Genomic DNA, 22,688 nt, shown 5'->3' on the forward strand with positions numbered 1-22,688 from the left:
CCCGACTCTGGCAGGATGGAGATGTCCCTCCAAGAGGAAAGTCTGAGTGGCCCAGCCAGGTCCTTGCCTAATGGGAACAGACGATCTCATCTGAGTCTCTTATTCTCAAAACTCCCGCAGTGGGCCACGAAGCCCCCAAAATGGGCCGCTCCGGCACCAGGATTCCTCTAAGCTGCATCCCAGGCACCAACCCCCCCCCCCCCCCCCCGCCCTCCCCTGGCGGCCTTGGGCCTGAGCAGCGGCTGGTTTACCGGCCAGTAAGGCCTGGGAGCAATGCCGGGGAGCAGCTCACTCTGCAGCAGCCAGGCTCTGCCTGGGGCCTCTTGGTTAACGGAGTTAACAGGGTGCTTTACGCTGTGTATACAAAAGTGTATCTTATTTAATAGATGAGGGATAAACAAACTACAGCTCATCCATTCCGTGCAAGACACCGTCAAGTGAAAGAAGCCGATGTAAAAAGACTACACGCTGTATGGGGTGCCTGGATGGCTCGGTGGATGGGGCATCCGACTTTGGCTCAGGTCCTGATCTCACGGTTCGTGGGTTCGAGCCCCGCATTAGGCTCTGTGCTGACGGCTCAGAGCCTGGAGCCTGCTTCCGATGCTGTGTCTCCCTCTCTCTCTCTGCCCCCTCCCCCACCCCTGCTCACGCTCTGTCTCTCTCCTTCAAACAGAAATAAACACTAAAAAAAGAAGGCCACACGTTGTACGATTCCAGCTACCACAGTCTCCCCTGTGAGACTCCCCTGTTGATCGCCGTCAACAGTGTTCTGGAAATGGGTGATCCTTTTTTTTTTTTTTTTAAGGTTTATTATTTATTTTTGAGAGAGACAGAGTGTAAGCAGGAGAGGGGCAGAGAGAAAGGGAGACACAGAATCCGAAGCAGGCTTCAGGCTCTGAGCCGTCAGCACAGAGCCCAATGCGGGGCTCGAACCCACGAACCGTGAGATCATGACCTGAGCCGAAGTCGGACGCTTAACCGACTGAGCCACCCAGGCGCCCCAGGTGATCCTCCTGATGTATCATCAGAAGGTCGGGCGCAGACTAATGCTTTGTCACAACGCCTGCATCACTCACCTTGATGTGGGAAACAAAGGCAGACTGAGGGCAAGTCACAAACTAACAACCCCCCCCCCCCCCCACGCACACACATAGGTGACATTCCTCAGGCACTCCTGGCTGCCCAAGAACAAAGGAAAGGGAAAAACCCGTGGTTAACTGATAGAGATCACAGTCATGCGGGCCCTGAGTCTCCATCAGGTTACAACTGTCTTAATAATTTACAAGGGGAAAAAGCAATTCTATCAATCGCCAAACTTCCAGGAACCTGTAGATTCCATTTCCTGGGACCCTGACACTGCCCTACCGCCCCCCCCCCAATAGGATAGAAAATCTTACACCATCAATCACTCCTCACAACTCCAGTGCAGCTCCTTCTTCCCACGGGTCCTGTCCCCGTGCTTTAGGAAAACCACCTTTTTGCACCAAAGACGTCTCAAAGAATTCTTTCTTGGCCGTCGGCTCCGATGCCCAACACTCCGAACCACATCAACCTTACTTCACCTCCTCACGTAGACATTTTACTATCTCGTGATCACAAGAAAGTAGGCTGGGTACAGTACAGTATATCTCGAGAGAGAAGGAACCACATCCCCGTGACTCTCACTACAGAATATTGTTACCGTGGTTCTATTTTATCGTTGTTGTTGTTAATTTTACTGCGCCTAATTTATAAGTCAATCTTTGTCATAGGCATGTAGTATAGGAAAAAACAACACACGTAGGGTCTGGTACTATCCGGAGTGTTAGACGTCCACTGGGGATGTAGGGATGTATCTCCGTGGATAAGGGAGGGGGGACTACCATATACATGTGATGGGAAAACAGCTATTCTGAGCTGCTGCTGGGGCATCTGACGGCCTGACAAAGCCCCTCACACCCGGAGTCTGGACGTTTAGATAAGGACCCGAGCTTAGGATTCTGGCCGCAAGTTTCTGCTTCACTTTTCCCCAGGGGGCCTTTTGAAATAACCACCTAGCACTGCCCCCCCCCCCCCTAAAGCTATGACCTCGTCTCCAACCACCTTACAAGTAAAGGGTGCTTGCTGCCCGGCTGCCTGCCTCCTGCTCGCTTGTGACCTGGGACGGAGGACTGCCCTTCCCGCCACCCTTCATTCTGCACCCGCGCACCCCACTCTGGGATCTGTAAATAAATCTCACGGCTTGACTTCTTGTGTGTGTGTGTGTGTGTGTGTGTGTGTGTGTGTGTGTGTGTTGAAACTGTGCCTCCAATCAAAACAACCCCGGAGGTTTTCACTTCTCCCAACACAACATGACATTCTGGAAAAGGCAAAAGTACAAAGACGGTGAAAAGATCAGTGGTTGCCAGGGGGTAGCAGGGAAGGAGGGATGAACGAATAGGTAGATGGAGCCCAGAGGATTTTTAGGGCAGCGAAACCATTCTGTATGATACTGTAACACCAGAGGCGCCTGGGTGGCTTAGTCGGTTGGGTGGCCGACTTTGGCTCAGGTCATGATCTCGCGGTCCGTGAGTTTGAGCCCCGCGTCGGGCTCTGTGCTCAGAGCCTGGAGCCTGTTTCGAATTCTGTGTCTCCCTCTCGCTGACCCTCCCCATTCATGCTCTGTCTCTATCTCAAAAATAAATAAACACTAAAAAAAAAAATTTTTTTTTAAATGATACTATAACACCAGAGGCGCCTGGGTGGCTTAGTCCGTTAAGCATCTGACTTTGGCTCAGGCCATGATCTCATGGTTCGAGTTCAAGCCCCGCATCGGGCAGTCTGCTCTCAGCTTGGGATCCTCTGCCCCATCTCTCTCTGCCTCTCCCCCGATCCTGCCCCCCCCAAAGATAAATACACTTAAAAAAACTGGGGTGCCCAGGTGGCTCAGTCGGTTAAGTGTCCGACTTTGGCTCAGGTCATGATCTCGCGGCTCATGGGTTCGAGCCCTGCATCAGGTTCTGAGCATTCAGCTCAGAGTCTGGAGCCTGCCTTAGATCCTGGGTCTCCCTTTCTGCCCCTCCCCCACTCACGCTCGGTCCCTCACTGTCTCTCAAAAACGAGTAAACATTAAAATAAATAAAATAAGAATAAAAAAGATACTACAACCCTGGGCACACATCATCATACATTGGTCCAAACCCACAGAATCTGCAACACGAAGAGAGGACCTAACATACACTGCAGACCTTAGTTAATAACAACACATCCAACCTGGCTCATCAACTGTACGAGATGTGCTACCTTAATGCAGGCTGCTAATAATCAGGGACACTGCCCGCAGCGGTGAGGGGGCACAGAGGAACTCTCCTCCTTCTGCCCAATTTTTACAGATCCGTGTCTCCACACACATCTCCGCGAATCTTACTTAATCGGGATTGCTGAATAACAGGGAAGAAGGAACACGAGACCCAGCTCTAGGTCCGTGGGGAAACCTCAGAGCCCGTGCACAAGAAGTACAAGCCCGCAGACAGGAGCCCTGATGGCCAAGTTTATCGTGGTAAACCCCGGGGCCACAGCCTGAATATTCACCATAATTAAATTATGGGCATTCATTCCGAGGAATACGGCCTTGCTGGAGGGCCGGGGGCCGGGGCATCAGTGTCGGCCCTCCTGGGGCATGCACACATCCCCTGGAGGTGTGTGGAGGGCACGCCTGAGCACCTTACCTGCAGGGGGCGGGCGGGGGGCTGCAGCTGCAGGTGGCACTGGCTGGGGGAGTACCAGCTGCTGAGAGAGAGGTAGCTGGGCAGGTACTGGGCCCCCACGGGCTTTCCATTGAGTGCCGTCACCTTGGTCTGAGGAAAAGAGGGTACTTGGTCAAGGCCTGGGTGCTTGGCCTAGGAAGGGGGTCCTTGGGGATGCTTCTGCCTGCCCTGGCCCGCGGCAAGACCCTCTCACGTCCCAATTCCCCTTTGGGGAACCCTCTCCCCGGTTCTCAGAGAATGGGGTCCAATGTGCTTTTGCCCCCCTCTCCCCATTCCTCAGCTCCAGGAAGCAAGTGTCCGAAGCTGGTCACAGGGTGTTAGGGGGTGGCTCAAGACAGAGGCAGGTGACTCATGTGGCTGCCAAGAGACAGCTCTATCATGGACATACCAGGAAACCCTCCCCATGCCCCTGTCTCTCCCTGTCTCTCTCTCTCTCTCTCTCTCTCTCTCTTTCTCTGGCTTGCTAGTGACCCTGGTGGCTTCTTGGAGGGGATCACAGGCCTGAGAGGACGGTCAGGAAATGGAGAGGCTGTGTGGGACAGCACCCCCATGGCTCTGGAGCCTGCTCCTCCCTAAGCTCGAGCCCTGCCGCCCTGCATGCACCAAGCCCTGGGTGGTTATACAGCTTTGCTCCTTTGAGCTTTGAGCTTTTTCCCTTCACTTGCCCCAACACAAGGGAGAGGCCAGAGGAGCAGGTCTAAGACCTCTGTGAGATCAAGAATAAAGAAGTTGGCCATGGGGCGCCTGGGTGGCTCAGTCAGTTAAGCGTCCGACTCTTGGTTTCAGCTCAGGTGATGATCGCAGTTTGGTGAGTTCGAACCCTGCGTCGGGCTCCGTGCTAACCGTGTGGAGCGCGCTTGGGATTCTCTGTCTCACTCTCTCTCTGTCCCTCCCCCACTGGCACTGTCTCTGTCTCTCTCAAAAGAAAGAAACTTAAAAAAAAAAAAAAGAGGGGGTGTGCCTGGGTGGCTTAACTTGTTAAGCGTCAACTTTGGCTCAGGTCATGATCTCACGGTTTGTGGGTTTGAGCCGCACATCAGGCTTTGTGCTGACAGCTCAGAGCCCGGAGCCTGCTTCGGATTCTGTGTGTGTCTCTCTCTCCCTTTTTCTGCTCCTCCCCAGCTCTCTCTCTCTCTCTCTCAAAAATGAGTAAATGTTAAAAAGAAAAAAAGAAGTTAGCCCATTTTTGTCCCCGGTTTCTGGGAGGAAGCCTCCAAAGCCTGGAATTTTCCAAGTGATGAGAGTGTCTTTGTTATTTACGGTGCATCCTGAGGGTATATGCCACCGAGACGAATCAGGACAGGGGCAAAGGGTTGGGGTTTTGAGACTTGTGATACCAGCCTAACCTCCAGGGAGGGAGGCGACTGGAACCGGAGTCTGTCACAGGGCCCGTGATTCACAGCTACTTTACGAACCCCGATGGACACCGTGGACACCGAAGCTTGAGAGAGCGCCCCCGGCCGGCCGTTCTCTGGGGGCACAGTCACACATCATGAGCCGGGAGGATGGTGTGTCCCAGGAACCCCAGAGGGACAGCTCAGGAAGCTTCAAGTGTGGGACCCTCCCAGCTCTGGCCCCACGCCTCTCTCTTTTCTGCTGGTGCTGATTTGCCACGCTGCTATAAAAAAAACTGATTGCAAGAGACACGCACTTCCAGTTATAAACTAAGTCCTGGGGATGGAATACCCGGCGGCGTGACCGTAGTTAACAACACCGCAGTGTATACTTGAAAGTTGCTAAGAATAGATCTCAAAATTTCTCGTCATAAAAAAAAACGTAGAACTAGGTGTGATGCTGGCTATGAATTACACGTATGGTGGTGTCTGTTTCACGTGTGCAAATATGGACTTATGGTATATACCTGAAACTAACACAGTTACAAGTCAGCTGTCCCTCATTTAAAAAATAATTGACTTGGGGCGCCTAGGTGGCTTAGTTAAGTGCCTGACTCTGGTTTCGGCTCAGGTCACGATCTCCTAGTTCGTGAGTTCGAGCCCTGCATCGGGCTTGGGATTCTGTCTCCTCTCTCTCTCTGCCCCTCCCCGACTCGCACGCACACAGGTACTCTCTCTCTCAAAAATGAATAAACATTTTTAAAAGTTAAAAATAATTGATACTTACAATTAGCTTCCCTTTTTTAATTTTTATTATTTTTTTAATGTTTATTTCTGAGAAAGAGAGATGGACAGACAGGCAGAGAAAGGGCAGAGAGGGAGGGAGGCACAGAATCCAAAGGAGGCTCCAGGCTCTGAGCTGTCAGCAGAGAGCCCGACACGGGGCTCGAACTCACACACTGAGAGATCATGACCTGAGCTGAAGTCAGTCCCTTAACCGACTGAGCCACCCAGGCGCCCCAAGTTTTGTTTTTAAAAGAATAATTAAAGACCTTTTCCTAAACAGTATTTGATAACAGAAATAAAATATCTATTAAAGTGACATTTTGGGGAAAAGCTAATTTTTAAAAAAAAATTTTAAGTTTACTTATTTTGAGAGAGACAGACAGAGAAAGCAAGCAGGATAGGGGCAGAGAGAGAGAGAAGCCCAAGCAGGCTCCACACTTGAACTCCTGAGCCAGGAGATCAAGACCTGAGCTCAAGTCAGGCGCTCAACCGACTGAGCCACTCAGGTGCCCCAGGAAAAGCTCATTTTTAGACATGTATCTATGAGAGAGAAAATTATTCAGCTAATTCTGGTATTTGTAGTCATCTCAGGGCTTTGCTGCTACTTAATTGCTAGAGGACTAAATGCAAATAAAAGGGACATCTTGCGATCATTAAGAAAAAGCTGTCATTGTAACCAGGAATTTGCAGCCCGCTGGATGGCCCGGAGAGCCCCAAGCTTGCAACTTCCATGCTTAAAAATCTTTAAGGACACGTTGCCCCACAGAAGACAATCACCACAAGCGTCCTCGGCTCCCACCTACACATTTACTCTAAGCTGCCTCCGCCCCTTCCCCGCCATCCAGCGTCCGTGGGGCTGTCACAGAGCCGGACGTCCTCTTCTGTCACTCCTGCTCCTCTCTTCCCTGACAATGGGACCCCGTGTCCTACCTTCATAGCTCCAGGCTTGGTGGCCTCTCTGTCATCACCTTCTGTCTGCCCACCTGTGCCTGCACCCCACCCCCCGACCAGGTACCCTGTAATGTCACTGGAACAACTGCTGAGTTTCAAAAATCAGGCCACTCTGTCCCCCTGATGCTGCCTTCTGGGTAAACCCCAAGCACCCCTGTGAGGTGGGGGGCACCCCACCAGCTCCCTCCTCCACATCTTCCTGAATGGCTCAGCCTGGCTGGGCCCTGCAGGACCCAGTTACACTATGATCGAGGGCCTCTGGGCCTCTGCACATGCTGTTCCACCCTCCCAGAAGCAGTCTGGATGACCCTCCCCAAGGTCAGGAGTCCACATGGTGGGATCCCTTTGGGAAAGCCTCCTTCAGCATGACAGCAAGGAAGCTTTGCCTCTCCTTGACCTCCTGTCTTGCCTTGGGCTCTCCCCCGGTCAAACTCCCCGTCAAAGACCATAAACTCCCTCAGGGAAGCAGCAGGCCACAGTTCCACTGAGCTCGTGCCCAAGCATAAATCAGGGAAGGCACCAAGGCTGTGCCTTGTGGCTGAATGACAAAGGTCCAGGCAACTCACCCACCTCCAGCCACACGTGTTGGGCCGACATGGGGATGAAGGGGATTTCAAACCCCACCAGCCCTCCCCGGGACACAGATTCAGTGGTGTAGATGTTGTCCTTCGAGGTCAGCTCTGCCCTGATCTGGACCGTCACCCCCTCGGCCGGGCTGCCGTCTGGGTAGGACAGCTCCACCTGGAAGGGGATCACCAAAGATTCCACACAGTCAAGGCAGTACCACTCCCCAGACGGATCTACAGACTCGACCCAATCCCCCACCAGAATCCCAGCCAACTTCTTTGCAGAAATCGACAAGCTGTTGCTAAAATTCACAGGGAAATAACCAAATAACCAAAACAACCAGGAAAAAGAAGAACCGAGAAGAACTCATATCTCCTAGTTTCAAAACTGTGAAGCTACAGTAATCAAGACTGGCCTAGGAGAGACATGGCGATCAATGGTACGGAATTGAGAGTCCAGGAATAAACCCACACATCCGTGGCAAATTGGTTTTCAACAAGCGTGCCGAGACCATTCACTTGGAAGAGAACAGTTTCCTCAACAAACAGTGCTGGGAGGACTGGACGCCCACATGCCAAAGAATGAAATCGAACCCCTACCTCACACCATCTGCAAAAGTTAAAAATGGATCATAGGGGCACATGGGTGGTTCAGTCGGTTAAGCATCCGACTCTTGGTTTCAGCTCAGGTCATGATTTTGAGGTTTTGTGGATTTGAGCCCCGAGTCAGGCTCTGTGCTGACAGCATGGAGTTGGCTTGGGGATTCTCTCTCTCCCTCTCTCTCACTCTCTGCCCCTCCCCCACTCACACTAAATGTCCCCCTCAAAATAAATAAACTTAAACAACTAAAAAAAAAAAAAAAAAAAGATCATAGACCTGAAGTTAAGAGCTGGAACTCTGAAACACTTAGAAGATGGAGGGCTGGGCGGGGGAGGCCAGGAGAGGAGGACCTTCATGACCTTGGACTTGACCAAGAAGTCACAAGGTACAAGTTACTACGGGCTGACCGTTAGCCTGGTGCCATGTGGTGTGGAAAAAGAACGAGCAAAGGCTATTTATTCACAGCTTGCTGCAGCCAGGAGTCAAAGCCACCATCACTTGTGTTTGGCAGAGACTCAGGTGCAGGTGAAGCGAGAAAGCCTTGTAGAGAAGCAGGGAGGGCTTCAGGTGTGCCTCCGTTGGAGGCTATAGCTGTGGGGAAGCTGTGGGGGCTAACCGGAAGTGGGGTATCCTAGACAATCGGTTAGGGGAACGTATAGGGACTCAGTATCTCTCCAATGTGCGGATCTGATCTATTCTATTTCTATTCTATTCTATTCTATTCTATTCTATTCTATTCTATTCCATTCCATTCCATTCCATTGCATTTTAGAGACAGAAAGTACACAGATGCACAAGTAGGGGAGAGGCGCAGAGGGAAAGAGACAGAGGATCTTAAGCAATCTCCATGCTCAGTGTGGAATCCAAAGAGGGGCTCGATCCCACGACCCTGGGACCATGACCTGAGCTGAAATCAAGAGTCGGACACTTAGCCGACTGAGCCACCCAAGTGCCCCGGCACTCTCAATTCTGTCCCATTGGTCTCCAGGTACAAATTACCGTGTACGAATCACCACATGCTGGCCGCTGGCCACGGGCCTGGTGCCACGCTGGGGGAGGAACAGAACGGGTAATGCTATCAACAGTTCCGTGTGATGCTCAGACCTCATTCAGACGCAGAAGAGGCAGTCGGAAAGAGGGGTTCAGAAGACAGGGATGGTGTGAAAGAAATATGGCCGGTGGGCCCTGAAGGACCCTAGAGTAGCCCCTCGACCGTGCAGGTATTTGGTGACAGAGTGACAGGGGCTTCGGCTGGCACGATCCCCATTTACAGCTCTGCTCTTTAATGCAGATGGTGGATAATTTCTCAGTGGTCCCTGAAATGCTCCCTTTCGTTGATCTGACAGCCCGAGCCTCTTCTCCATGCACATTCTGACCCTGCACGTTGGGCTTTAGCTTCTCCTCAAGCTGGGACCCTCAAAGCCAGGGGCGCACAGGCCGTGTCTCTGTGATTGCGCCTGAGGGGCTGGGATCCGGCACAGACAGAAGGGAGGTCTCAGAGCAGAGCAGGAGTAGCAGGCCACAGCATGAGGACACCGGGATCCTGTGAGTGACCCACAGAAGGTTAGAGGGGCCAGCGATGTGGGCGGTGGGCAGAGCTGTGGTCAGGGGTGCAGCCAGCTTCCTCTGGGGTGACACTGGGCTCCACTGGCCTCGGCCCCCCGGGACACAAATGCCCAGTTCAGCAACTAGGATAAGGATCTCGGGTTTCTGGTCACCTAAAACTTGACTGTGTATAAGAATGGCATGATGGGTGGGCAGGAGGTGGGGGCCTATTCAAAATGCCACATTTGGGGCACCTGGGTGGCTCAGTTGCTTATGCATCCGACTTCAGCTCAGGTCTTGATCTTGCGGTTCATAAGCTTGAGCCCCACATCGGATTCTGTGCTGACAGCTCAGAGCCTGGAGCCCGCTTCGGATTCTGTGTCTCCCTCTCTCTCTGCCCCTCACCCCGCTTAAAAATAAGTAAACATTAAAGAAAACACACACATACACACAAAACGCCACTTTCCCCCAGGAGATCGAATCAGTCTGTCTCAGGGACAGGAGATCTGCCTTTTGGGGCATTCCCTTGGATATTAGTTCATCCAGAAATAAGTCGACCCAAATAGGAAAGGCATTGCCTGAGAGAAACCGAATGAATGGCTTTACAACGCCTTGGTTTAACGCTGTAGATACACGAATGTCTATCTACGCCAACTAAAGCAGAGCATCCTTTTAGGTGGAGCAAAATGCCCAGTCCCCTCACCCTGGGCCCAGTACCAGCTCTTGCCACAGTCAGCAGAGGAGGCCCTGGTCCCCAGACAGCAAAGGTTATGCAATGTAATTAAAGGACACCGTCCTCCGCAGAGTCACTGCTGGGACACTGAGTGACTCAGAGTCACTGCTGGGACACTGATGGGACCCACTGCCATGGATTCTCGATGGTCCTCGGGGGGCGGGGGGGCTGGGGCGGGAGGTGGTGCGGAGCCTGCGCCCTCAGACGGCCCCTGCTGGGCCCCATCCCCAGCGCTTACCTTCCCCACGTAGGACAGGCCAGGCTTGAACTGCTTCCTGGTGTCCTTGGAGTAGCGGACGTCCACCAGCTGCCTCTGGACAGGAGTGGAATCATCAAAGGCCACCTGCTGGCTCCCGTCCACACTGACCACCGTGGCCCAGATGCTGACGGTGCCCCGGAAGTGCTCGGGGACATCGGCTGGGATCATGTCCTTCACGCAGATGTCAAAGTCCTGGGAGCCGTGGATCTGGAGGCAGGAAACACCCAGAACGTGCTCACTCGGGGTCAGAGTGGTTTCAGTGAATGACTCTCAAAAACACATGTGAAGTCCAAGACTCTCCAGCCGCTTGGAGGGCCAGGGGGGGGTCACTGGATCCCTTGTTGGATGTGCAATATGACCCAGGGAGGAGGGGCATCGGTCCCACCAGGCAGAAGAGGAGAAGGCTTCTGTAGTAAGTTGCTCACCCTCCCACAGACAGCAGGACAGGGATTTGGACCAAGTCACCCCCACTTTGGGGTGGGGCTCCCGCTCCTGGGGCACAGAACGCTCCCATTCACCCCCTACCCCAGGACCCAGCCAGGAGCCGGGCGAATAAGTCCATCCAGGAACAGCTTTGGAGTACATTACTCAGCAAACCAGACAATTAAGGCTAGGGCACCACAGCCTGCAGGGAGGACAGGGTTCAGTGCCGGAGGCCCCTGCAGAGACAGAGGATCCCCAGGATGTGTGTGCACGTACGGGGCGGCACGCTCACAACTGAGCCAGGTTATAAAACTTTACACGCACGGGAGTGTGAAATCATGCAGCCGCCTTGGAAAACAGTCTGGGAGTTTCAAATGGCTAAACATAGCTACCACTGAATCTACAAATGGGTAACAGGTTGGCCAGACCACATAGAAAAATGGCCAACCCACTGCCCATACACCAGCCTTGTAGAAAGTCTGACCCCTAGGAAGAAGCCAAACCCCCATAACAACCAGCCCCACACGGCCAGGACTTGATTAATCACGGGCAGCTTCTCTGATTTTTTGCCCCTATTTCTTGTTTTTTTTAAATTTTTAAAAAAATGTTCATTTCTTTCTGAGAGACACAGAGCATGAGCAGGGGAGAGGCAGAGAGAGAGGGAGACACGGAATTGGAAGCAGCTCCAGGCTCTGAGCTGTCAGCACAGAGCCGGACCCGGGGCTCGAACCCACAAACCGTGAGATCATGACCTGAGCTAAAGTGGGACGCTTACCGGCGGAGCCACCCAGCCGGCTGCCCCTACTTCTTTGAACGAATTGAGAAAGCCACACATGCACCCCTGACCAACCTCACCGGATGCTCCCCTCCTAGTTAGGTGGTGACAGCTTCCCCCAAACACCCACAGCCTCCAACCAGGGCACACGCGAAACCCTCCCTGTTTCTCACGACCAAGCTTCAAGTCTGCCAAACCGAGGTGATGGCGGCTGACTTCCTTGCTACAGCAAGCTCCGAGTCAGTGGCCTCTGCACGTTCTTACTCAGGTGGCTTCTTTATTTGATTCCATACCACACGACCTAGGGACGCCACATCCAAGAGAAATGAACACGGCCAGCCCCACAAAAACCTGGATGCGAGCGTTCAGAGCAGCAGCAGCGGTAATAGCCAAAAAGTGGAAAACAATTCAGATGGCCATCGCCGGGCAAACGGATAAACAAACTGTGGTCCCTCTGCATGATGGAATATTACTCGGCCACAGAAAGGAATGAAGCCCTGATACGCGCTACACTGTAGATGCACCTTGAAAACACCGTGCTGGGGGGTAAGAAGCCAGACGCCGAGACCGTACAGTGTGTGATTCCATGTGTACGGAACGTCCGAAATGAGCAAAGCCATACAGACAGAAAGCAGATCTGTGGTTGCCCAGGGCTGGGGGTGGAAACAGACTAATCCCAAAAGGGCATGAGGGATTTGGGGAGGATGGTGGAGATTATCCTAAAACTGGGCTGAGGCAACTGTTGCACACTCTGAATATGCCCCCAACCCCCAAATCCTACATTCTACGTGAATATTTGAATCGTATGGTATGTGAATTGTATCTCAATGAAACTAATTTGCGGGGGGGGGGGGGGGGGCGCCTGGGTGGCTCAGTTAAACGTCTGACTCTTGGTTTCGGCTCAGGTCATGATCTCAACAGTTTGTGGCTTCGAGCCCCACATCAGGTTCCGTGCTGACAACACGGAGCCTGCTTGGGATTCTCTCTCTCCCTCTCTCTCTGCCCTCCTCCCGCTCACTCTGTCTCTCTCTCTCTCAAAAACGAATAAGTAAACTTAAAAAAAAAAAAATAAGGGACGCCTGGGTGGCTCAGTCGGTTAAGTGTCCGACTTCAGCTCAGGTCATGATCTCAGTTTGTGGGTTCCAGCCCCGCGTCGGGCTCTGTACTGGTGGTGCAGAACCTGCTTGGGACTCTCTAGCCCTCTCTCTCTCTCCGCCCCTTCCCCACTGGTGCCCTCTCTCTCTCAATAAATAAATAAACTTAAAAAAGAAAGAAAGTAAAATAAAATGAACCATCATGCAGCTGAAGCCTTCCCTGCAGGAAGGGATCCATTGGCTAAGCAGCCCTGGGGCCCCTGCTCCTTACCTTCATGGTTCTGAGGACGGGGCGCCCCACCTCCTGACTGTAGTAACCCACGCCATTTACAGTCATATTGATCGTCAAGGTCCCCGAGACAGGTTTCCCAAAGGTATATCTGGAACAAAAGGATAAAGGGAGTTAATTTCACACAGAGCAGCAGGAGAGGGTCGGTCTCAGGAAGACCAAGCCCCCCGTGTCGTGGCCACTGGTATGGCAGCTGATGCAGGGCTCCTTCGCCCTCCTACATTCTCTGCTTACAGCCCTTTCCACAACCCAGAGCCAGGAGAGATAATGTCAGGGGCCTACAGTCCTCTGCCCCAAGACTTATGTTTGACAGAAAAAGAGACCAAGGGTCAGAGAGGAACTCTGAACCCAAGAGCAGGAGGGTATGTGAGACGACCACAGGGCCTGGCCAACTTGTTGGGGCAGGACAGTACAGAGGAGCAAACAGCCGTGGGCGCCAGGGAAGCCCGGTATCAGAGCCCTGGTGAGTGCAGTTCTGAACCAGGGCTCTGACTTCTCTGAGTCTTGGTTTCCTCACCCAGAGAACGGGAATAAACCTACCCTCTCAGAGATGCTGGTAAAACTTACACATATCTTTGTCATGCCCTATGTAGAGGGAACACCTGCTTACAGGGGCACAGGAGCAAGAGGGACGATCACAGCGAATAACAAAAATAATGCCAGGCACTTTGATAGTATTTTCTAGACTATTAAAAAAATGTGTGTGTCTCCAACACATCCCTGGACTGTATTTTTTTTTTTTAACTGTATTTAAGGAGAGTTGACAACATCCTTGGGTTTTATTTATTTTTTATTTTTTATTTTATTTTATTTTTTTTAATTTTTTTTTCAACGTTTATTTATTTTTGGGACAGAGAGAGACAGAGCATGAACGGGGGAGGGGCAGAGAGAGAGGGAGACACAGAATCGGAAAGAGGCTCCAGGCTCTGAGCCATCAGCCCAGAGCCTGACGCGGGGCTCGAACTCACGGACCGCGAGATCGTGACCTGGCTGAAGTCGGATGCTTAACCGACTGCGCCACCCAGGCGCCCCAACATCCTTGGGTTTTAAACACACACAGCTGGGGAACCTGGCAGGCTCCGTCAGTAAAGCGTGTGACTCTTGATCCCAGGGTGGTGAGTTCGAGCCCCACATTTGGAGTAGAGATTACTTTACACACACACACACACACACACACACACACACACACACACACACAGCTGGAGGAGAGGAGGGCAGGAGAACTGCCTCAGCCACAACCTCTGGCAGGTGGCAGAGCTCAGCGGGAACACAAGGCTGGGTGGGCTCTCCCTCAGGCCCCCAAAAGGGACAGTGTCTCTGGACATCCTCTGGTCGACGCCCACTTTGGACCTGGTCATCAACCTGGTCATTAGACAGGCAACCCCTTCAAGAAATCCCTTGTGGGTCAGCCCACTCGCTGTGGGTGCTGTCTGCAAGGAAGAGGGAGTCCCTGGAAGGGGTCCCTGGGGGTCTCCCCCCAGGAGGAGGGGGAGGATATCTGAGGGAGGAGGGGCATGCCTGTAGGGGATGTCCCGGGGAGGGGCATGTCATGGGGGCGTGTCCCAGGGAGGGGCCTGTGGTGGGGGCGTGTCCTGAGCGTGTTTCCCCGCCCCCCAGGGGGAGGGGCTTACCCATGCTGACCACCTCTTCCTCACCTGGCCCTCACGGTGCCCTTCTCGCATGTGTCCAGGTCCCGGATATACTGGGGCGGGTCAATAAGGAGCTCAAATTTCGGCAACACTGGAAGGAGAGAGCAGAGAGGAGGGAAGGGCGGCTTCCACTGCTGGGGTGGCCTCAGAAAGTACTGGAGGTGTTGGAGGCGTAACAGCAAAGCCGCAGCCCCAGCCATGGAGCAGCCAACCCCACAGAAATCCACACCACCCTTCGCTGAATAAGGTCAGCATTCTGGGATTTTGCTGTCCCACCTCTATTTCCTATTTTCGGAGAGACCCACACCCCTTTTTTCTCAGGAGGTCCACATCTCATCACTTTTAGGCCACATGCTCTGAATGCAGCCCAGCCTAGAAGCGCCCAAGTGGCCAGGTCCTAGACCAACTAGGTAGGGGTGGCTGGAGAGTGCTTGCAGCTGGAGGGGTTCTCTGCTTCACGACTCAGCCTTGGGAGCATCCAGCCATCTGGTCGCCCTGTGCAGCTTGGGGAGCAAGGGAGCAGCACAGAGGAAACATAAAGACCCTGGTCCTTCGAGCTTGTTACACAAGGCGAGAAATGCCTTTCCTCGGGAAAACAATGAAAGAACCAAAAGAAGTGGACTTAAAAGGGAAGGAAATTTGGGGCGCCTGGGTGGTTCAGTTGGTTGAGCATCCATCCGACTCTTGACTTCGGCTCAGGTCATGATCCCAGGGTTGTGGGACCGAGTCTCGCATCAGGGGCTGCACCGAGGTGGAGCCTGCGTAACATTCTCTGCCTCTGCCCTTCTTCCCCACTTGCATACGTGTTCTCTCTCTCTGTCTCTCAAAATGAAAATTTTAAATTTAAATTTAAAAAAAGGAAGGGAATTCTGCTACAGTATGGATGAATCAATCTGGAGGCCATCATGCTGAGTGAAATAAGCCAGACACAAAAGGATAATACCGTATGATCCCGCTCACATGGAACACCTAGACGAGTCAGACCCAGAGAAACAGTGAGTAGGATGGAGGGTGCCAGGGGCTGGGGGAGGGGACAAGGGGTCAGCGTTTAATGGGAACCAAGTTTCAGTCCGGAAGGATGAGAAAGATCTGGAAATGGATGCTGGTGATGGCTGCCCAACAACATGAATATCCTTAACACAACAGAAGTATACACTTACGAGTAGTTAAGACGGCCAATTTTGTCACGTATGGCTCATGACAATCCTTTAAAGAAGGAAATGACAAAGTGCCCAGCTCTCTGCACCGATCCCCCAGTGAACGGGGATCCTGCCACTCACCCCCATCACCGATGTCACCACTGCGTCTGTGGTTTCTCCCAGATGTGAAATCCCAAGATCCCAACATTCTCTGGCTTACCATACTTCTGAACTTCGAAGGACTTGTTGTACACGTGGCCTTGCATTTCGACAAAAATGAACCATTCTCCCAGCACCGGCTGGTCGGACAGGGGGAAGGTCATGTTGGCGACGCCTGTGTGAAGAGAGACCACCCGTCATCCTGGGACGAGTGCACGTGCAGGGTGCCAGCTGGGCGCAGCGAGGACGGAACAGAGGCACCCCGGGGACCTGCACCCCCCACCCTGCCCAGAGCCAAACCTCAGGGGAACCAGAGACGAGGCCAAGGCCCAGGCTGGCGGGGGTCTGTGCCCAACAAGCTCCCCCGCAGGTTGAAGGGGAGAGATGCGGAGAGAGGCCACCCTTCAGCTTCCCGGGGGAGCCCTGTGGCCAAGACGCCATGCGGACAGGGAGGTGACAGGCCATGGAGACAGGCCACCACGCTCAGCCACTCTGCTTCCCGCCTGAGCCAACTCCCAGCCTCGGCACTGCTGACATTTGGGGCTGGGTCGCAGTCCACGGTTGGGGACATCGTAGGACACTGAGTGGCGTCTCTGGCCTCCACCCACGCGATGCCAGTAGCTCCTCCCCCCACGTCATGGCGACCCCCAAGTAGCCCCCATGTAATGCTACATCCCCTGGGGGCAGAACACACCCCTGCCCACCAGGTGGTAACTGCTCCCCAAACTGAACACGGATTCTCAACAGGCTTCAAGACCAGGCACTGCTCTCCCTGCAAGTGGGCAGCCGGAAATGCCAGCGGCCTCCGGGACAGGGGGCAGCCTTTGCCCTGGGTCTGCTCCTTGGAACCCCGGCTGGAGCGGATACTGGGAGGAGAGTCAGGGCGGCATTTTGCACGCGCCCTGCCGCGGGGGAGTCTGAAGGGGTGCGTAGACTCCAAGCCGCTGGGGGATCTTTCCCTCCTGAGTGTGACGCGCTCTGCCTGTCCCCAACAGTGACACCGTGCCGGCAGTTCTCACTGGGACTCCTGCGAAAACCCAGATTCCAACAGCACCCTCTGCTTCTCTCTGCCACTCTGGAATTGGAAAACGCGACGGCAAAAGGTCCCTTTCCTCACGTATTCTGAGCCTTTGATGGTCAGAGGACACTTAGGGTACATGTCACCAGCGTGCATTTTTTCTATGGGGCCTCAGCTAGGAGCAAAATCACACCAGTTGAGCACCTCTGGTCTACATATATCACAAGGGGGTTAAAAAATTCTTTTTAATGTTTATTCTTGAGAGAGAGAGAGACAGGGAGCCTAGGTGGGGGAGGGACACAGAGAGAGAGGGAGACACAGAAGCAGAAGCAGGCTCCAGCATCTGAGCCGTCAGCACAGAGCCCGATGCGGGGCTCAAACCCACGAGCCCGTGAGATCACGAGCTGAGCTGAAGTCTGATGCTTATCCGACTGAGCCACCCAGGCGCCCTGCAAGGGGTGTTTTAAACGGGAGGCTAGCCATTCTCTTCCTCTGTGTTCTTCAGATCAACTCCACACACCTCCCCACAATCCAAGACGCCCCCGATCTCACTGTTGCTTCTGCTGTCAGAACTCCTGACTCCCGGGGCCTCCCTCCTGTTCCCAGCCTCACTCTCCCTGACATCCACTGGGCTCTGTCTGGAACGCATTCCCTGTCCCCCCACTTTTCCTGGCTAACTTCTGCTCCTTCTTCACTTCGTTGCTGGAAAGGCTCTTCCTCCCGGCAGCCTTCCAGGATTGTCTCTGCTGCCCCAGGCTGGGCGACAACCCCATTCTGCTCTCTCTCGGTTTGTATTTCTCCTTCCTAGCACTCATCATGGTGGATGTCATCGCCTGTTATCGCTTAGTCAATGTCTGCTTCCCCCGCTGGCCTGGAAGTTCACCCTTTGTCAGCGGCAACGTCAGTGCCCCACTGACAGGAAAAGAGAGAGTTGTCCTGCCCTTGGCTCTGCCGCAGCCCGTGCAGCCCCAGGCTCCGAACTCAAGGAAGCCCTGTCCCTGCTCATCAGCCCTCCCCAAGCCTTCTAGAGACGCTGCACTCTTACATCCGGCTCGCAGAGGCAGTCGGGGGTCCAGGAGCCCCCGAGGGGATGATGACACGAAACACCTGCGCTGGGAGGAAGATGTGGAGGGGGGGTTGACGCCCACAAACAAGACCATGATGGTCCCGAAAGGCCTCAAGTTATGTGCAGGAGCCCCAGCCGGATGCCGGGACCAGAGAAGCATGGGTGGGGGTGCCACGCTGCAGGGAAGGGCTGGTGGGGTCCCAGGCAGAGCACATTCTATCTTCCTGGAAGATCTGTTGCACCTGCCGCCCAAAGGTGCAGCCCCCCAAGCCGCAGAAGGAAGAAGGGGAGGGGACGGGAAGAGGTTTACCGCAGCAGAGTGGCTCCAAGTGTCTCCACTCCATCATCCTCGAGCCCCTGGGGTCCTGCGGGGGACAAGCGCGCACAGTGAACTCAGGGCGCCCGGCTTGTGTCTGACGCACGTGAGCACCCCCGAGCCCTCTCTCTCTCTCTCTCTCTCGGGTGGGACAAGCACGGAGGACAGGCCCCCAGATTAGCCATTTACACGGCAGCAAATGAACCCTCAAGGCACTGAAGGGACTTGTGTGCGAACACGGGGACAAAGGGGCCAGATCTGCTCCTCGCTTAGGGAGCTGTGTGCAAATCTACAGACAGACACACACTTGGCTTGTCCCAGGGCAGATCCGGGGCCCAGGATGGACCCGGCCCCCGGCTTGGGAGATGCTGGGACAGGCAGGATCTACCTCGACAGCAGACAGTCGGGGAAGACAGACCAGGTCTGCAGAGAGCAGGTTAATCGGCCCCAAGTCAGAGCTACACTCACCAGAATGTAGGCTTCCAGCTGCAACACAGACAGACAGACAGACAGGCAGTGAGCAAACCCCCCTATAAAGCCCCCGCCCTCTGAGCACGCTGCCACATGCCCACCAGTGCTCTGGCCTCCCCGTGTCCCACGGACCTCCCCCTGGCTCCCCAGGGGACTCGGAGCCACAGGGAAAAATGAGAACGGAGGTAGAACCCAGAAGGAATTGGGAAGAAAGACCCGTTGCCGGTGGTGCCCCTGGCCAGGTGGTCCCGGTTGGAGGGGGGGGCGGGGGGGTGTTCCAGGCACATGGTTTTATTGGTGTTTTTTGGTTTTGGGGGGGGGGGTTTGTTAAGTTTATCCAGGCACATGGTTTTAGATGCTGCTCTCACCTTTCTGCTGACAGGCCTCAGGTTTGGGGTGACAGTGAAGATGCTTATAAGCACTGGAAGAAAAGGAGACAGTCATGCGGCAGCTCAGGCCATGGCCGGCCCTCCCCCCAAGCCTGCACGAGCCGCCCACCTCGGTGCTGGGGCTTGTACACTGGCTTGTCCGTCTGGATGAACACGGAGACGCCCCGGCCGTCCACAGTCACGGAGGTCTGGTTGTGGAAGAGGGGGCCCTCCTCTGCCCGCCGGCCGCGGCCCCACACCTGCAGGAGGGCCTGGCCCTGGAGGCCCGCGGGCACCTGCAGGCAGAGCACAGAACTCGGCGAACGACACGGCATTTCTCAACCCCGGCGCTGCTGACCCTGAAGGACTGGATCATTCGTGGCAGCGGGGGCCATCCTGTCACTGCAGGGTGTTGAGGAGCATCCCTGGCCTCCGCCCACTGAATGCCAGCAGGACCCTCACCCCCCCGAGTCATGACAGCCAGAAATGTCTCCGGCCACTGCCAGTGGAGCCAGAATCTCCCCCCACACAAGTTGAGAATCACTCAGCAGGAGCCAGTGTAAGAGCTGAGGAGCCCAAGACCTTTTTTGGGCGTCTCTAGTCTGCAGATCCCCTGGTCCCCTGTCCTAGAATGATACAGCCCTTCGTGGTCTCTTCTACAAATCCACAGCACCAATCCTGTGAAGAGTGCCTTCTGATGTGCAGTGGCCAGGGACAGTGTGTAATCTTAACCCCTGTCCAGGGCAGCCCTGCTTTCTGATTCACAAGAAAGCCGAGCTGTAGTTCAAGAGGACTTATCGAGGGTTTCCCAACTATCGACATCTGGGGCTGACTCTTTCTTGGTCGTGAAGGCGGTCCCGGGCACTTGAGGGGTTCGGAGCTCCCACTAGGTGCCCTCCCCAATTGTGACAAGCAAAAAGGTCTCCATTCTCTGTCTCAAATATAAGTAAACATTAAAAACAAAATTTAAAGAAAAGGGGGGGGGGCGCCTGGGTGGCTCAGTCGGTTAAGCATCTGACTTCGGCTCAGGTCGTGATCTCATGGTGCGTGGGTTCGAGCCCTGCGTCGAGCTCTGTGCTGGCAGCTCGGAGCCTGAAGCCTGCTTCGGATTCTGTCTCTCCCTCTCTCTCTGCCCCTACCCGCTTGCACTCTGTCCCTCTCGCTCTGTCTCTCAAAAATAAATAAACATTAAAAAAAATTTTGAATGCTAATAGATCTTTGTGCACAAAGACGCTCGCAACTTTCAGATTACATTACCAAAACCCTGAAAACAACCTTTTAAAAAAATCTAACCATGTACCAGGTGGAGAGGGTTAGTAAATTAGTACATAAAAAAAGATCCAGTAGGATGCTGTTTACAATAAAGGGCAAATTACAATTATAGAGACTTGAACACATGGACGTATGTTTATGCAGTGTGTTAAGAGAGCAGGAAACGACAGGGTGCCTACCCTTTAATTGCAACGATGAAAGAAATACCTTTTTGTTTTAAGTTTATTTATTTGCTTTGAGAAAGAGAGCGAGTGTGAGCAGGGGAGGGGCAGAGAGAGAGGGAGACAGAGAAAATGAAGAGTCTGACGCTCGGCGCGCCTGGTGGCTCAGTTGGTTGAGCATCCGACTTCAGCTCAGGTCATGATCTCTCTGTTCATGAGTTTGAACCCCACATCGAGCTGACTGCTGTCAGTGCAGAGCCCGCTTCAGATCCTCTGTCCCCCTCTCTCTGCCCCTCCCCACCTCGCATGCACGCATTCACGTGTACTCTCTCTCTCAAGAATAAACATTAAAAAGGGGCGCCTGGGTGGCGCAGTCGGTTAAGCGTCCGACTTCAGCCAGGTCACGATCTCGCGGTCCGTGAGTTCGAGCCCCGCCTCGGGCTCTGGGCTGATGGCTCGGAGCCTGGAGCCTGTTTCCGATTCTGTGTCTCCCTCTCTCTCTGCCCCTCCCCCGTTCATGCTGTGTCTCTCTCTGTCCCAAAAATAAATAAAAACATTGAAAAAAAAAAAAAAGAATAAACATTAAAAAAAAAAAAGAGAGAGACTCAACCAACTGAGCCACCCAGGCATCCCTAGAAATGTCTTTATGTGGATGAAGATTTATGGGAAACACAAAAGGGGATGGGATTACAGGTGAGTTTTCTCCCTTTCTCAATTTTTTCTTCATTTTTCTCACCACACATGCAACTTCTCTCGCTCCATTTCAAATCACTTATTTCCAAGGTAGGATTTATGATTTTAAAAATTCATAGCTTACCTTGAGTTTGATTGTTCCTTTATCTGCAAAAATAAAAATTAAATGACAACAGTTAAATTGGGAGCTGTGTTTTCCTGCCTCCCTGAGCTGCAGCCTTACAACTAGGAGCCTTTTCTACCCAGAGGGATTTTCTGTAGACGAACACACACACTGGGTCATGCTGGTCTGGCCTGGGCTGGGATTGGGAAAAATGAGATGTTTCCTCCTAGGTGGTGAAAGCTGAAGGCCAGAGGGGATGGACAAGGCTGAGTTATTCAGGGGAAAGTTGGCCAGCCTGTATTCAATTCACTTCACCCTTGGCCCCTACCCAAGGTAAGCTTGAAGAGAGCAAAGGGAAAACTCCAGGGGAGTGGAACAAGGAGAAGGGTGGAGAGAAAGAAGAGGAGACTGAGGTCCCCAGTGGACCTCACTCCAGTAGATCTATTTTCCCATCACTTCTCTCTTTACCCAAACAGAATCATTTACCATTCTGACACTCTCTGGGCTTTCTAGCCTCTAAGACTTGATTTAGCATCTACTGTTTTTGCCTCCCAAAACTCATTCCCCATTTTCCACTAGCAGAACCCTGATTTCCTTGGGGGCACCACCTCCCCAGCTCCCAATTCATGAGGCTTGGCGGGGCTCTGCCCATCTCTCTTGGGGCTAGGTGCAAATCTACATAGGTCTTCCTTCAGCCACAGTGATTGGTTCAGAGTTGAACACATGACCCAAAATGGGCCAATCAGCATTGGCTTCCCCAGTCCAAGGGGTTGGGTCAGGATTGAGCACAGGACCCAAGATAGAACAATCAGAGGGAATGATGGGACATTTCTCAGAGGTCTTGAGAACTGCTTACTCTCTCAACTTTGGGGAGACACAGGCCCATCCAGAAGTGGGCCTGGGAGACAGCCAGTGATGCCAGTGGCCTTTTCTAGTTGTGACAGCCCATAAACACTGTTGTTGAAGCCAACCTGATCTGGGTTTGGGGACTGGCCAACAGGACTGCTGTGCTCCCACCTGCCCAAGCCCTCTCCCGGTTTCCACTCCAGGTCAGCCTCTTCCTCGTCTCCCTGGGGGACAGGTACTGCCTTGCGGGCCTGAGAGCCCGGACATCGTCTCTGTGTCTCCTGTGGCCAAATCACACTCTGCGTGAAGAACGAGTTGTCTGTCCTGCTGGACAGGTCCCTGCTCT

The 22,688-nt window shown here is 53.6% G+C and overlaps 1 protein-coding gene across 6 annotated transcripts in view; it reads right to left on the bottom strand.

Annotated features, from left to right (window-relative positions):
- Positions 1–22,688, bottom strand: part of CPAMD8 (C3 and PZP like alpha-2-macroglobulin domain containing 8) — an 84,395-nt gene that overhangs the window by 57,116 nt on the left and 4,591 nt on the right. For all 6 annotated transcript variants that reach the window (XR_007147247.1, XM_047834707.1, XM_047834693.1 and 3 more), the window contains 11 exons: positions 21,518–21,540; positions 19,398–19,563; positions 19,268–19,320; positions 18,897–18,914; positions 18,423–18,477; positions 16,090–16,203; positions 14,737–14,821; positions 13,064–13,172; positions 10,480–10,707; positions 7,367–7,537; positions 3,687–3,815 (listed from right to left, as the gene is read on the bottom strand). Coding sequence is in view for 5 of the 6 variants with exons in the window: in XM_047834707.1 (XP_047690663.1) it covers positions 3,687–3,815; positions 7,367–7,537; positions 10,480–10,707; positions 13,064–13,172; positions 14,737–14,821; positions 16,090–16,203; positions 18,423–18,477; positions 18,897–18,914; positions 19,268–19,320; positions 19,398–19,563; positions 21,518–21,540 (1,151 nt within the window). In the remaining variant the exon portion in view is untranslated. The remainder of the gene's footprint in view (positions 1–3,686; positions 3,816–7,366; positions 7,538–10,479; positions 10,708–13,063; positions 13,173–14,736; positions 14,822–16,089; positions 16,204–18,422; positions 18,478–18,896; positions 18,915–19,267; positions 19,321–19,397; positions 19,564–21,517; positions 21,541–22,688) is intronic.

This window comes from Prionailurus viverrinus, chromosome A2, assembly GCF_022837055.1.
Source record: "Prionailurus viverrinus isolate Anna chromosome A2, UM_Priviv_1.0, whole genome shotgun sequence".
Taxonomy (NCBI): Eukaryota; Metazoa; Chordata; class Mammalia; order Carnivora; family Felidae; genus Prionailurus; species Prionailurus viverrinus.